The sequence below is a fragment of the Podarcis pityusensis genome, assembly GCF_964106645.2.
Source record: "Podarcis pityusensis genome assembly, chromosome: 3".
NCBI classification, from domain to species: Eukaryota; Metazoa; Chordata; class Lepidosauria; order Squamata; family Lacertidae; genus Podarcis; species Podarcis pityusensis.
In genome coordinates this window covers 14441080-14457777 of record NC_138026.1, presented here as the reverse complement: position 1 = coordinate 14457777, position 16698 = coordinate 14441080, and the positions used below count along the sequence as shown (strand labels likewise).

The 16698-nt window shown below is 44.7% G+C and overlaps 1 protein-coding gene and 1 long non-coding RNA gene across 2 annotated transcripts in view; one reads left to right on the top strand and one right to left on the bottom strand.

Moving 5' to 3' along the window:
- Positions 1 to 8647, bottom strand: part of SPTLC3 (serine palmitoyltransferase long chain base subunit 3) — a 65028-nt gene extending 56381 nt beyond the window's left edge. The window contains exon 1 of the mRNA XM_080999154.1: positions 8180 to 8647. Coding sequence (XP_080855280.1) covers positions 8180 to 8422 — 243 coding nt within the window. The 5' untranslated portion in view covers positions 8423 to 8647. The remainder of the gene's footprint in view (positions 1 to 8179) is intronic.
- A 207-nt stretch (positions 8648 to 8854) lies between these two features.
- On the top strand, positions 8855 to 13083 carry LOC308473669. The gene is made up of 2 exons (XR_013984172.1): positions 8855 to 9182; positions 10429 to 13083. It is a non-coding gene; the product is annotated as an uncharacterized lncRNA (long non-coding RNA).
- The last annotated feature ends 3615 nt before the right edge of the window (positions 13084 to 16698 follow it).

Sequence of the window (16698 nt, the reverse complement as noted above, 5' to 3'; positions counted from 1 at the left end):
AAGCCCTGCTATATAAAGGGGAAAGGCAAATATATACCTTCTGCAGCTCACAGTGAGGAAAGCAAGACAGATTATAATCTGATCCTCTCTCAGGCTCTATAGCTGGGAAATGTTGGGATACTGCCAGGGAGACAAAGTCCATCATGGCCCCAAGCCGTCTGCCGGACGATCCATCGATCTCCCGTAGGCACGCAGTACCAGCAATTAGTGACATGAGTTTCTAGAAAATATCTTGCCACATTCCAGAGCTCATGCACACTCTATCAGCAGATAGTCACAGCAAAAGTCGCACTCAGGAGAGCATTATTTACAAGTTTTATTCAGCGTTGATCAGAACAAAGAAAAACATGACTGCCTGCGTCAGTGTCTCTGACACAGAGAGAGAAAACGAAAGCAATAGCAAACATCAACATCCTGTGAACAGGACATGCGCAGACTCTGACTCACAAAGCCTGCTCCCTTTTAAGGTGGAACGGAAATATCCTAACAGGAAAGTGGATGATGGGATCAGAGAAAAAGGTCTCATCCCATAATACTTCTAAGCCGGAGAGAGTGCAGAGAAACAGATGCTTTCTCTGCCTCTGCACTCAAAGGGCACTCCAGCGTAGGGAAGCTTGAGCTCAGGGGCACAGCAAGGCGGATTTAATAACGCTACTGTTATCCACGAGTTCCCAAGAAAGCATGCAACACATGCTGAGCACCGATGGTGGTGCCAGGAGCAGTGTTCAAAATTCGCCAGTGCATTTTGCACCTGCCTATTGGCTACTTATGACCAACTTAAGATGACTGGGCACCAGGATGGTGCCTCACATCTCTACCATCTGGAGTGTATGCCTGGGGATCCTTGGATCTTGACTGTTTTCACACACTAATTCCACATCCTATAGAATTCTATCTGTTATATTTTACCGAAAAGAATTTCAGAAACCAAAAATTCGTATTGAAATACAGTTATACCTTGGTTCTCGAACGTAATCTGTTCCGGAAGTCCGTTTGACTTCCAAAACATTCGAAAACCAAGGCACAGCTTCCGTTTGGCTGCAGGAGCTTCCTGCATTGAAGCAGAAGCCACGTCGGATGTCCGGCTTCCAAAAAACGTTCAAAAACCGGAACACTTACTTCTGGGTTTTTGGCGTTCAGGAGCCAAAACATACGAGTACCAAGGTGTTGAAGAACTAAGGTACGACTGTATAAGGCTTTCGAGTCATCTGCCCCCAAAATAGCCACTAGGCATTCCATTTTGGTGACTGTAACCCTGGTTTAAGGAGCCATTTGGCACCTAGCTTATATATCTGGGTTTCTAACACTGGGTCAAGGGAGAAAGTAGCAGCCTGTAGCTCAGTGAATGAGTGCTGGTGACCTGTGGCGTTTGCCAGAGGGAAGTGATGGTGGTGGTGAACTTGGCAAATGGATTCAATGGATTCATGTGTCCCTGCCTAAAGCCATCGAGGGAGCAGACAATGACAATTAGATCATGAAATCTAATTTCTCTGAGAGGCAGAGTATACCTGCACAAAAAAAGAAGGCAGGCCACCAAGAAGCCAATCATAAAGAAACAAATGGAAAAACAGGATGCATGGAGAAAAACAGTAGGCTCTGGCTCATTCCGTTAATCCATTTCAGTTTCCAAACACAGTCTGCTCCTCACAGGTAAGCACAGAGAACATCAACTAAAAACTATCATATGCATTTTAAACTCACCTTGTTACAACATTACGATAATCCTTGACAAGAAGAGCCACAAACAGAGAGTTGGAAAGACTGACTGTACATAAGGCAATTGCTGGGCCTCTTCATATCTTACGAAGGCTATCAGCCCTCTGGGCAGTGATCACGTTACACTTTTATTTTTGCGCATAGCTCTTGCGAAAAGAAAACTAAGTGGTTGCGAAGGTTTCTTCAAACCTTCTTCCCCGCAGTTTGCAGAGTCATAAAAATTGGTTGTATAACTGTAGATGCCCTACATAAATAGCTAGTCCCTCCTTCTGCTTTGCCAAGCCCTCATGACAAAATGATCTCTTGTGGGGGCAGGTTCCACCTGTAATTGCATTAGGCAAAAAGGGAGACAAAGACACCTGTGGTATTTAAACGAGCCACCATCTGAACTGAACATGTCCATTGTTGCATGTGCACAAAAAGGCAAAAAACAGCAACTAAAAATAATGGGAGGAGAAAAGGAGTACAGTGGGCCTGCCATGTGTGCAAGGGTTCGGCTCTGGGGGTTTTTGCACAAAGGCAACATTGCACAAAGCCAGGAACCCCCAAAACTGCCCTCCCCATGAGGCTGTTTACTGGGGTCTGGGAAGGTGGTGTGAGAGCTCTGGGATGCTGTCAGAGCCCTTTACTCCCTTCCCAAAGCCTGTCAAGCGAGGAAAACCTGCTGGTCTCAAACAATATTTATGAAATCAAAATATGGCAACTCTTGTCTGCAAGCATGTCTTCTTCAGCAGGGGAACTCCAGGTCTCTTTCAAACCAAGGTCCTAGCAGCACTTAATCCAGTGGTTCTCAAAGGGTGTGGCACTTTGAGGATTGCAAGTGTGGCAGGAAGATTCAAGGGCAATCAATATTATATTTGGGGAATGATTCATGTCCTTACATAGCTGCACTTCCTGGATGTCCCATGATCATATGATAAGCTCAGTTGTGTTCTATATTAAGAATCAAGCACTGCGAAGCACTGTTTATTTTTTATTTCCAGTGTCTTTCCTATCAATAAAAACTTTGGTGTGGCACAAGCCTATTTTTATTCTGAAAGTATGGTTCAGAGGGGAAAAAAGCTTGAGAACCAATGACTTAATCTAACAAAAACAAGCTTCCTACGTTCCTATAGCACCGGCTGGTTTACAGTGGAACTGTACACTCCAAACCACTAACAACTTGAAAGCTACATAAGTAAGTGATGTGTGCGTATTCTGCAGTGTGGGCAAAGGAGCGGGGGGGGGGTGAGGGGGTGTCCTTTGGCTCTTTCCTCTTGAAACACCTGTGTCCAGAGCAACCTTTTAGAAACACACACTTCTCACAGCCCACATTCCCCAAACCCTAATCCTCTCCTGGGGTGTATGGAGTTTTAGAGTAGGGTTAGTACCTCTGGTGGGAGGGGGGATCACACATCATGCTTCTACTGGGGTAATTTGCCCACCTTTGGTCCCCATCCTGCATTCAGCTCTCACCTGTGGATCCTAGAAGCAGCCAGCATTTGACAGTGGCCACATCACAGGAAACAACTTCAACTGGCTGGCTAAACCATGTGAGGGTAGACGATAGGCCTCAAACCATCATTTAGTTAGGGACTTCCCCTGCATGAGTAGACGGGCCCCAGTGGATTGAGCAAAAAAGACCAATTGTAGGTCCAATTGTCAAGAAGGTAGTTTCTGCAGTGCTGTAGAGGGAAGTGGGTGGCAGATGGGGCTCGTCGACCTGGGAAGATAACCCATCTTGGAGAAAGAAAACTCTGATCCTAAACCTCTGCTGCCTTGTGGCTATATAGTGGTACCTCGGGTTAAGAATTTAATTCGTTCTGGAAGTCCATTCTTAACCTGAAACTGTTCCTAACCTGAAGCACCACTTTAGCTAATGGGGCCTCCCGCTGCTGCCATGCCGCCGCCGCACAATTTCTGTTCTCATCCTGAAGCAAAGTAAATTCTGAATAATAATATCCGCTGCCTTGCGGGACATCTTCGGGAGAAGAAAAGGCTAAGGAGTAAACTCTACGCAGATCCAGAGTGGAGTCTCTAAGGTGGTTGGATGGTGCCATATGTGCCTCCTTCCAGCAACTCCTGCAGCCAAGCTGGTGCCAAATGTATTGCTCTGCTTCCCTCTGGACCACATCAGTGAGGCTGAGAGAGGAGTCTTGTTGTCTAGGCAGCCCAGGACCTCCATATACACTGCCCAGGCTTGCACCCCAGAAAGGTCACTTTGGTGCTGCTAATGCAGCAAAAGCAATGTGGGAGGCAGCCGCCACGAATTATAAGCTCTATCTGATTGGCATAAGGTACGAGTGCTATAGGTTGCTTTGGGCAGTGAAAGAGCTCATCATGTCTCAGTGTCAGCTACTGCCTGGCTTAAGCCAGGCAACCTTAATGTTGACCCGCCACTATCTACCTGAAAAACTGCACGAGGCAATAAAGAAAGAAAATAAACAGCATACAGATGGCCATCATTGACTGTAAGCCGAAAATGTTCAACTCTTTCATCAACGCTTTACAGGAGACCAGACTTTCTTTGAATGGCAGGCTGTGAGAGGAGAGATATACCTTTTTCTGGCAAGGAGAACATCCTGAAGTACCACATATTCATGGCATACGATTAGCAGTAATGAACTTCCTGTCTGCAACAGAACTGCCAACTGAGGGTTCAGAATGCTTGCTTTCCATTCATTTCTCAATCACTTCCAGTCCAGTTAACATCTTGAGCATTTATGCTCCCAGTATGTGCTCTGACATACAGTCCAGAGACCTATTACACGAGGAACTAGACCAGGCTGGTCGCGCCTATTCCTGCTAGGAGATTTCAGCGGCAGAGTTGAGAACGATCATCACATATGAGACAACTCTGTAGGCCACTTTGGTATTGACAGCATGAACGAGAAAGGACAAAGGCTGTTTGAACTGTGCTGCTTTCACAGCCTTTGCATCACAAGCATGCTCTCCTCTATCAAGGCAAAACAGTGACAGTCCTGGAGACATCCCAGGTCACACCGTGGGCTGGACTTGTCACCAGGTGATTGGCACTGTTACATGGAACTACCATGATGCAGACTGTGACATGGATCATTCCCCAGTGATGAGTAAGATCCTTCTCCAGCCACAGAAGACCCATAGCCCAAAGCGAGGCCTCGAATCAACACTACCCATCAGTCATATCTGAACTTTGTGAACGCTTCTCTGATTCCGTCAAACAAGCACTATTGAACTGCCCCAGAGACAGCGTTGAAGCAAGGTGGAACTACATCAGAGAGGCATCCTAACAACACAGCTATGTCCTCTTTTGGCAAAAGAGAGCAACAGATCCTTGACTGGTTTGAGGCTAGCATTCCAGTTGATGTGACTGCTGCATCACTTAAAATGGTATTGGTTCAGTGTCTCAGAGCAAACAATGGGCAAAACCGTTGAGAACAGACTTTCAGTCTAGCCCAATACTATAAAAATGTCAGTTCAGTGCTATAAGGAATGCACCCTTACAACCTTCATCAAACCACCTGCGCTTTAACAACACATTTTCCTTTACGCAACGCTCTAACAAGTGTCCCTCAGACTTGAAGCATACACACAGAATTCTGATGGGAAGGGAGAATTTCTTTGCGATTTGTAATCACCGCATACTGTACATCGAAAGCTCATGGCTTTTCAAAAATAATCCTGGGAACAACTGTTTACCCCTCTTCAAGCTACAATTCCCAGAACCCTTAACAAACTACAGTTCCCATGATTCTTTGGGGGAAAGCCATGTGCTTTAAAGGTATGGTCTGCAGGTGACCCTGCTCTCATCTGAAACCAAGCTTCGTAACAGGAAATGGGGAGTACACAGACTCCAGAAACAATTGAGTAAAAAATTTGTTATCCTAAAGGCTCACAGAATAGCAAAGGGGCAAAGAAGAGTTCAGAAGGTGTTCTAGGCTTATCAGGAGGTAGATGAAGAGTTGTGCCACACATTACTAGTAAAAGGTTACAGGGAATATCCAAAGTTGTTTTTGCTACAACAGACGGAAACTTAAAGACTAACACATTGTGACATAAGCTTGAATGACGTTGTCAAACACATGAAGTGTTATCCTGAATTTCAGATAACACGCACGCACACCAAAGATGGGGAACCCAACAACACCAACTCCTATCTCCATTGGTCACTGGCCATACTGGCTGGGGTTCATGAGAGTTCTAGTTTGGCAATATCTGGAGGACCACAGATTACTCACCCGCAATATACACAACTGGGGCAGAAGCAGCAAGCAATGAGGACAGAAGGAAATGAAATGCAGAAAGGTATAGGCAGTGATGATTATATTATACTGGAAATATCCAGTACATGCTCACAATACATCCCCAACAAACTTCCATTAATCCAAGAAAATAGCCAGGGGTGTATGTTAAATTTGATTGGCTGCCTGTATCTCCCTTAAGGCAGATCAATAGATTTGCTGAATGATTTCTTTCCATAGAGTCCTCTCCCATTGTTCTGCTGTTGGCTGAGCCCAGTATCAAAATCCTGAACCTCTCAGACTGAATGGAAGTCACCCAAAACATCTCTCCACATAAGTTGCACAAGTATTCTTCCCTCCCATCTTCACACTAAGGTTTTATGCCAAGCAAGCAGGAGACACCCATAGACACTCCTTGGACAAGGCATTGGGTGCGTCTACTTAATAAGCATAGCCGTGTATGCAGTTCACAGTAGGAAGAGACTCTAGATAGGAAGTTTGTGTTTGGAAAGCCTCCAAGTTTGGAAAGCAATCCAATCAACAGCTGTTCTACTACCATGGTATTTTGCTTCTTCACAAGTAAGAAACAAGATACTATTTGACAAGCAACACTAGCGTATGAACCAACACCTTTTTTTTACTTCACTGAACAAAACCACAGCACTTGAAGTCTCATATACAATCTATTTCTTACCTCTTGAAGCTTTGACTTATTATAAAGAAACTCGGTTTTCACCTTAGGCCCTCCAGATTTTGAACTGGAACTCCCATCACATCATCCCTGACCACAGAGCAGTCTGGCTGAAGATGCTGGGAGTTGCAGCCCAATAGCATCACAAGGGCTACAGGTTCCCCCCCATCTGCCTTGGGAGGGGGGGATGGCTGTAGTTCAGTGTTAAGAGCAAGTTTTTGCATGGAAAGGGCACGAAGTTCCCATCCAATTCCAGGTGGGAAAGACGTGTGTCTGAAGCTCTGAAGAGGTACTAACCATCATTGCAAGCAGTAGTCTTCAGCCTTTTCAGATCTGGGGCCCACTGTTAACCCAAACATGCATTTGGAGACCACACACACACAAATATGCACACACCATTTATTTGTATGGCAGTAGGTCGCTGCCACGCATTAGTGACTCCAAACACACTGGTTGAAGACCAATCACGTAGACCACACCAAGCTTGATGCAGGGGCAAGTTTGGCCCTATGCGATGTCAAAATTCGGCACACATGTCCCCAGCCTTCCATTCTGTTCAGTTTGCTATGTCATAGTTGTGACGCCCCCTAGGCTTGGCCCCCAGTGTGGCGGAACCGGTCACACTGCTCTAAATCCGCCTCTGCTAGGTGGACCAGCGGTCAGACATGGGAAACTTCCCCATGTCCCACTTTCAACTTTACCACAACCACACAAGCATTGTGTTTGTGTTTTTTTTTATATGGGGAAGAGCCCTCCCTCCCTCCAACCCACCCACACCTGCTTCTCAAACTTCAGCAAAGACCTGTTTTGCAAGCTGACACCCGGCAACCTGTTAGAAAACTTTGGAGGTGTGAGAGCTGAATCAGGGGAAGATAAAGCAAAGGAGGCAACTCAACGAGACATCAAATGAGGACAGTATAGTTTAACAAGAACCCTGACCTGGAGTCCAGCTGTGAAATGAACACTGGGACAAATACGTATCACATACAAGTTGCCCCTTGTTTTTGTATGCAACAATCAAAACAGTAAGACCATCCTGCATTCATATGCTGGGGGCGGGAGAAGAGATGTTTCAGTTTGTTTGTTTTTTAAACAAAAGCAGTGTTTCAAGCTACCAACAATCGTAGATTTGTAGAGTTGGAAGGGACCTCCAGAGTCATCTCTTCCAACCTCCCTGCATTGCAGGAATCTTTCGCCCAATGTGGGGGCCCGAACCCACAATTCTGAGATTAAGCGTCTCATGTGCTACCCCCATATGAGCTTCTAGGAGAATAACCATATATTTAAAACGTGTATAACAGCTATATGCCATGCCAAATACTAATCAGAAAGAGGAGGGCAGGGAAGGGGAGATGGGCCTAAAACAGATGCAAATCAAGTCTTTCTGCCCTGAAGATGCTGGGGCGTTAGAAAAGATGAGTTGACCCCATTCCCACGTGCAGTGTATTATTTTTAGGGGGGGGGAGACAGCTAAATCGCCCCACTACACACAAGTAGAACGCTTAAAAGTATATGGCTTAGTTTGGTTAGCCAAGGGTCCCAGAGGTGGGACCGGAAATGCAAAGCTCACCTTGGTCTCTTTAACCACCCCGTTTTTCTTGCGAACGTCCCGTTTGGATAAGCTGTGCCCGTTCTGGCGGCAGTGCAGGTGTCCATTGGAGAGCGCGTTCGGGTTAGCCATTTGCTTGGCAGGAGAGCCGGCCGCCGAGCCGTGCGGAGGGTCCGGGGCGCTTTCAAAGTCGAGCAAGCCGGAGCGGGGATGAGCAGCAGGCGAAAGTTTCCGACGAGAGGGACCTGCAGCGCAAGAAGGCATCCAACTGGTCTGGCTGGCTTTTCGAGGAGATAGCTATCGCTTCAGCGAAGTCGCAGCGACCGAGAGACGAGCGGTGGTGGTGGTGGTGGTGCTTGTTACCTCGGATAGCGCGGGGCCGGAGCGGAGCGGAGCAGTTGCTGTTCCCGAAATCAGGGAGCAAGACGCAAATCCCATGCTGGGTCCTCCAGGGCACCTGAGTTGCGTGACTCAGTTGGAGTCGCGAAGATCGTACCAACGATTCAGAAAAGGAGGAGAAGGAGAAGGAGAAGAAAGAGGAGAAGGGGGTGGAGAAGAAGGCGGGAACGCTCCAAACGCACACGCCCTGCTCCGCGTTGAGCAAAGCGCAACCTGTGCGCGCCAGGAGGGCGTGCAAGATCCGAGTTTACTTATTTATTTTTTAAAAAGCAGGGGAGCACAGCGATTGTTTCTCTCTCTCTCTCTTTTTATCTGCGCGATCAGGATTATGCCGCTTCAGCGTCAGGTTTGCGCGTTTGGAAACCAGCCCTTTATTTTGGGAAGAGACACCAAGGAGGTCACATCCAAAGGTGACACCCGAAATCCTTGGTTACCCCCCCACTTCTCTTGGCCCCTAATCTGCACAGTTGTCTTTCTTCGCTTTTCTGTTCCCCCACCAAGAGAGAGAGAGAGAGAGAAAGAGGGAAAAGGAGAAACCTACTTCGATAAGTTTATTTGCAAGAAGTAAACACCTCAAAAGCTTCCACTGAGCACCGCGCCCCCTTTTAAAGCCTAGGAATAGTAGGTCAGTTTCGGGTCATGGCAGAGCTGCTAAACAATAGGCTTAGCTCGATTTCGATGTTAATTCGGATGGCGGGGAGCGAAGCTGGGTTCGAGTTGCTTGCAAAGAGCCCGTTAGCCCCCTTTTTTTACCAGGCTTGAACTCTCCAGGCGGCGTTTCAGGCTTCCCTCCTAGGCCCAAGTTTGGCCTGGTGTGCCTAACTGCGTCACCTAACCTTAACCTTACAGGGTTGTTGTGAAGATGAAATGGTGTGTGTGTGTATGGAGGGGAACCATTTGCACCACCTTGAGCTCCTTGGAAAATAAAGGTGGCGTTTAAATGCAATAAATAAATACAAATAAACAGTGAGCGAATGCTGTTGAGGAGTGAGGCCTTTCCCTCACCCCTAAGCTGTCAATAGGCAACATTTTTATTCATTTCTTTTAAGCAAGCTATATCCCAGGGACATCATTTCCCTATGTTTCTTCAAAGGTACCAGCCTGGCAATGGGGTGTTGCTGGGTCGAGATTCTGGCAAGCGCAATTTCGACCTCACCAGCACCTTAGGGAAAGCCTTCACAGAATGAAATTCCCCACTTCAGAGGAAAAGAACAGGTGCCCCAAGCCTCAGTATGTTAATTCAGCACTTAACGGTTATACGAACATTCTTACTCATTGGAACAAATGAGATGTGTGCCACGATCCTATACATGTGTCTCATATCCTTCCTGCTGATCCTAGTGGGATTTACCCTTAAGCTTAGGTATGCAAAGTTAAGTGCAGGGTTGCATCCTGTGTTTTCAGGAGAATGCCTTCTTGGTACTGGCACCCTCCCTGTGGAACGCCCTCCCTTCAGATGTCAAGGAGATAAAGAACTACATAACTTTCAGAAGACATCTGTATCAGGAAGTTTTTAATGTTTGATATATGCTATAAGCTGCCAAGAGTGGCTGGGGAAGCGCAACTAGATGGGCAGAGTATAAATATTATTATTATTATTCATAGGACAGACATATATTAAACTTGTATCCATCTAAATGAATTAACATAGAGAATAAATATAACAGAAGTCTGGATTTTTAATGGTTCCTCAGAAGTCCAAGGTCTTCAACAACGGAGACACAGTTTAATTATTGGAAACTCATGTACTTCCCAGTTGTTTTGTACTACGTAAAGGGACGATTTATCTGGGTCCCCACTCAAAATGTTTCAAGTTTTTCCTCTTGATTTTTGTTACTCTTCTTTCTGATTTCTATTATTATTTCTCATAGATCATCTTAAAAATCAACTATGAATACTAAGAAAATAATTACACCTGGAGTTGCCATATTCAGAGAGATGTTACATGCCTTTGGAAATTCCTAATGGCTCCTGAGAATGCTGTTGTCGTTGTTATCATTGGCTGACAAAGGTTGCCTCCAGAAATGTAGGAGGAATTAAAGCGTGTACCAGAAATTAAGGTTTGCACAATTAAAGTATATTAAAGTGTTTTGGCATACTACCACAACAAAGACACTAAAAAAACCCCAAACTTTGTGGTAAGGAAAGTGACATAAATGTACTGAAAAGGTTTTGATGAGCAAATGAGTAACATATAAACACTATTCAAGCAAATTGTGATGAATGCTCATAATAACACGACCTCCACATAAATCAGAACAAATGCTCAATAAATTCTAGACATAATCTAACCTCTATGTAAACTTGTGCAAGTAAACCAGGATGAATGCTCAGCAGTGAAGGAATACAACCATGCAGTTTGCCTGTGTTACTTCACTGGGTATGTAGTGTCTTAAGGTTCACACATCTGCAGTGCCTACGTACATTAGGAAAGTAATATTTACATTAGAAATTAAATGCCTCATGTCTTTCTGTTGCTATGCTTCCATTGCTATTATTAGGAAAGAAATGTCAAAAGTAAGTGCATTTCGAAAGTCAGGGTTGGGCAGATGTGAAGACATAAGATTCCAAGGTATATTACCTTTTTTCCTGAAGGTATTTAACAATGCAGATGACAAAAGCAAGCAGGCTCTGTGGAATGGGAATATTCATGATCTTTTCCTGTAGCACAGTCACGCTTAATATCTGCTATTACAAATTAGGTGCCTAGAAACTTCTGGTGAGCACATAGAACACTCCTACCTAATCACTACCTTTTTTTGGCGCGGGTTGCTTTGTTGCTAGTTTCCTAACCATGCTATATCGCATCCAGGCTAATGGGATGCTGATGACAGGGATTCTTCCTACACACTATTGTATTTATTAGTTTATACTTTCAGATATTCACTTCCCAAATTAACTATGCCCAAATTCCTATGAATTCCATGATCTTATTCCTAGAAAATTTTCTGGAAGTCTTTTCTTCAGAAGGTACGCAGTTGTGCAATTTTAATTTAATCCAATTGAATAGATTTTAATCCCCCTTTTCAAGAAAGTATCCTCACAAAGCACAATGTGTGAATGAAACAACACATAACAACAATATAAAAATGACATAGTTTAAAACTTTAAAGCATTCAAGAAGAGCATGAGATACTTATTCCCAGGGACGTGGGTTCAAGCCCCACATTGGGCAAAACGTTTCCTGCATTGCAGGGGGTTGGACTAGATGACCCTTGTGGTCCCTTCCAACTCTACAATTCTATGATTCTAATACTCATAAAATAGCCATAAAAGCATTCTGCTCTGTTCAGTCATAGAACAATACTGCTGAATAAAAGCAGATTCACCACCTCCACAGCCCAATTAAAATCATTCCACAAAAGTGGCAGAGAACAAGTGCATCTTCACATCAAAACTTCATTAGGATGAAGGCCACCAGTGTAAAAGTCCTTTCCAGGATCCCTGCAAACCTGATAGTTCTCATAGGCTGGTATACAAATTGTATTTCCACAGACCTAAAGTAATCATAAACAGGAAAAGACGGGCCAATACCAACATCTGACACTGGCTACCTGGAGGAAACAGACAAAAGCCACCACTCAATGGCTGCTTTGGGTAATTGTAGGTTACCTCTGTGTTTACTTATGTATTTACATTGATTTGTTGGTGGTGAACTATGAGGACCTATGCCGTGGGTCAATATTTTTGTGGTCCTGGAATTCTCCAGATCTGTGATTTTTACTGTGCAGTTTACCAATGTAAGTTTTAATTTGACAGTGGTTTTTTGTTTGTTTGTTTTTTTGTAAAATCATGCAGATTCAAAAGGATATATTTTAATTCTGTTGGATCTGATATTCACACAGATCCCATGGAAAAGCAATGTGTGCCTGTGCTGGCTCTTTTTCTGTCTTAGGGGTGTGGAGAGTTTGCTGGGCGGGGAGAGAAGCAACCAGAGTAGGTGGTGCCCAAAGCACCCCCCCCCCCAAATCCAGTTGTGCTCCTGGACCAAAAAGGTTGGCCAAGTGAAATATTTCCTTCTGAACTGGAAGTTTGCAGACCCTTCCGCAGACGTTACTAGTGGGTAGATAGACATAAAAAACTTTAAACATGGTGGCTGTTGTTAATGTGGAGATCCAGTCAAGTCTATGACAAATTAAGTCCCATGTACTAACATTCAATGGATCCTTCAACCGAGGTTCAGATTTGCTCCGCCGTGACCCAGTGGAACAGGGAAGAAAACTTAACCAGTAGAATCACAGACTCGGCACTGAAACTAATCACTCGGAGCAAAAGTCAGTGTGGATGAACCCTAAACCTCTCCTGAACTTTGCTGTCAGATAAAAGTGGGAGTTAGGGCAATCTCATACCCAGAAGTGAAAGAATGTTTATCATGTATGCATTTAGCAACCAAGTCAGATTCGTTTTCATATGCACGTTTATATGTGATAGCGTTATTATATTGTATTATTTTAATGGAAGCTGTGTTGGGAATCCTTCTGGATCCATAGGTGGGACAAACATCAAATAAATATGTTAATAAGAAACGCCTCTTTGTTGTGCATCGATGCAGGTTTCCCCAAACACCTTTTCCTGCTTCAAATTAGACACACACTCCACCCCACCTCAAAACATGCAGACAGAGACACATACCATAGTTTCAGTCATCCCTCTCCCTCTCTTTCTAATTAAAAAAATTAAAAAGCCAGGCAGACATCCTACTTGCAAAAAGTTCTTTGCCTCCCAGCACCCCACTCTCCTGTTTTTGAATAGTCAGTCAGAGGTCAGGGGCGAAACTGTTTTTTGGCAGTGGTGGTTTTTCTGTGGTCCTCTCATCCCTGTTAGCCGTACTGCAGGCTGTGTTAAGGAATCTCAGTTCAACCTTTTGCAGTGATGTCACTGCCCTTATATTGGTAGTCGTGGAAAATCAAGGCTGCCTGGGCCTCCATTACTGTAATGGGTTTAGAGTGGTGAATGCATCAAACATGGCAGCTTAATTTCTGGACACTCATGTCAAGCCCTCCTGTATGTGCCCTGGCACACAATTTTGGAACCACAAGCGCAAATGTCACATTTTTAGGGGTTGAAAGAAACACATATTTTGTGTGAATAGCACATGTTAAAAATGTAATGTGAAACTTATTACAGTCCAGGTATAGGGTGATAATTATATTTTCTAATCATACCAACAGAGACAGGGAGAGACAAAGCTCCACATGTTCTGATCTTTCTGTTTTGAGCTTCAGATAGTAAAATGGAGCTGTCTTTGACCCTAAATGATGAAACTAGCGGTGGAAAATGTTTACCTTCTGCTTGGGATTAATGGGAAGGCTTCCTTATGCTACCACTTTTCCCCCAGTTAATATGCCTAGTATAACAATAAGCTCACTCTGTACCCTTAGGTGAAATTTAAAAAAACCTGCTGGATTAGATCGTCTAGTCTAGCATCCTGTTCTCGCAGTGATCTTTGGGAAGTTAATTCTCAGCTTTACTTACCCAACAGTATTGTTGCAGTAGAGGAGTATAAGCATGTAAATTTATTAGCCTGTTGTTGGGCAATTTATATAGAAATCTGAATGAATAATGCTGCAAGGCACTGTGACGGATATGAATCAATCACATATCCATGAAATGTAACCTCAAAAGCAGCCATAAGGCCGAAGGAGGAAGCAAGGCAAGAGTCAGCAAGTGGAAGTCCTGCTTCTCTTCTTCCCCACTGAGGCCTACCTTCCCAGTCTGCTTTTACCTCAAGTATTCTTACGGCCGAAACAGACTGCCTTTCAAGCCTTGTGCTGGCTGTGAACAGCAAAGCGGCAGTGGTTTTCAAACTTTCTGCTCTGAGAAAAACCCTTTCAGCATCAGTTTTGTCTGCTGAAAACAATCCTTGCCACAGATTACCAGTGCTGCCCTGAAATGGCTAACACAGAATACTGTTTATTTATTTGATTTCTATACATAGCTGTCAACCTTCCCTTTTTTTGCAGGAAATTCCCTTATTCCAGCGCCTTTTCCCGTTGCTATCCTGGATTGTTAGATATCCCATAGACTGTCCCCGGGACAGGTGAGGCTGCTGATCCCTTATTTTCGAGGCTGCTGATCCCTTATTTTCAAATCTGAAAGTTGACAGCTACGTTTCTATACCACCCCTTCATCCATAGATCTCAGGGTGGTTCATAACATAAAAATGCAAACAACAACAACAATGCAGAATGCATAATAAAAAGCAATGCACTGCATTTTAAACATTAATTACATCAGCTGTATTCATTGGCCTCCAACTACATGGGTAAAACCAATGGCCTCCAGTGTTTGCGTGATGCTCTATGGGTATAGATTTGATGAAGAAAATCAGTGCACGACTGGGCCTGCCCATGGGGCTGTGGACCTTTAAATAGTACTGAAGCGCTATGGAATGAACCCAAAGAGAAGGCCACAATGAGCGTTCATGTTATCTTTAAAAGAAACTTGCGTTGCAGAGGATTCTGGGTCATGTCCTAGTGTGGACACCTAGTTTTGGTAGAATGTTGGTGCGGCCTGTTACAGTTCTTTCTCACTCCCCACCCTACCCCCAATTAGTTTCTGGTATGCCACGTAGTCAACTAAGTTTTGCATGTTTCAAATATTATTTGTCTAGAAGGCTCCCTGCTAGCACTGCTCATATAGCAGCTTGAATCTCTGCTTTCCCTTTCCCTTTTCAAACCTGCCTCCCACACCTCAACCCCCACAGCCTGTTTGAACTCCCTGTTTCCCCATCACCCATGGCGACTGTGAGTGCCTTAACACTTGGGACGATCAGTCTCAGTGGATGCAAGCTGTCTCTTTTGTATATACATACTGGGGGCGGTATGCACAAAACCTCAAAGCACCAGTGTTAAATACAGCCATTACAGCAATCCACAATACAGTCAAATCAGAATATAAGTCTGCTGGATCAGGCCCATGGCCCATCTTGTCCGGCATCCTGTTCCCTCACAGAGGCCTGTAGGAAACCTGCAAGCAGGATTCGAGCACAACCACTCTCTCCACTTGTTTCCAGCAAGTGACATTCAGAAGTGTTACTGCCTCTGATTGCGGAGGCAGAGCATAGCTGTCACAGCCAGTTGCCATCACCAGCCTTCTTTTAAAGCTACTGTATTTTTCGCTGTATAAGACGCACCTGACCATAAGACACACTTAGTTTTAGAGGAGGAGTACAAGAAAAAAAAAATTCTCTCCCTCTCTGCGCAGCGCCTCTCCAGTGAAGCGAAGTCAGAACATCAAGAGGGATCGTTGTGCAGCGATTCCTCTTGCTATCCTGGCTTCTGGGATAGCCATGCCAAGCTCTTCAGGGCAGGGGGAGCGTTCCTCCCATTGCCCTGAAGAGGCTTCGCACGGCTATCCCAGAAGTCAAAACAGCAAGAGGAATCACTGCTTTCGCGGTCCCTCTTGATGTTCTGACTTACGGGATAGCTGCGCAGCCTGCATTCGCCCCATAAGAAGCACATACATTTCCCCTTACTTTTTAGGAGGGAAAAAGTGCGTCTTATAGAGCGAAAAATGCGGTATTTCTCTCCATCAATCCTCTCTTAAAGCCAACCAGGTTGGTGGTCATCACTGCCTCCTGTGGAGTTAGGTCCATAGTTTAACTTTGCACTGAATGGCAAAGTGTTTTCTTTTATCTTCCAACATTCAGCTTCAGTGGAGGTCCATAAATTCTAGTGTTTATAAGAGGAAGTAGTGGGGGGCGCCGGCGGACTTTTCTTTCTCCAATTTCTCCATGCAATGCATACTTTTATAACTTCTATCGTGTCACCTCTCACTCATCTTTTCTCAACTAAAAAGTCCCAAACACAGCAGGAAGCACAGAAAAGCTTAGTGTTAAAAGCCAGCAAATGTCTAATCAGGGTTTCCCGAACTTGGGTCTCCAGCTGTTTTTTGGACTACAACTCCCATCATCTTGACCACTGGTCCTGCTAACTAGGCGTGATGGGAGTTGTAGTCCAAAAAAACAGCTGGAGACCCAAGTTTGGGAAACCCTGGTCTAGGTGTATTCTTACTGAATGGCATTGGGTTATTAGAAATGCAAAATGGAAAGCCCATGCCTTGGGAGCTGCTAGCTAGATGATGCCACAAAGTACCTTCATGCCCTAACAAAGGGCTCATCCACACTTTTGCTTGACTTG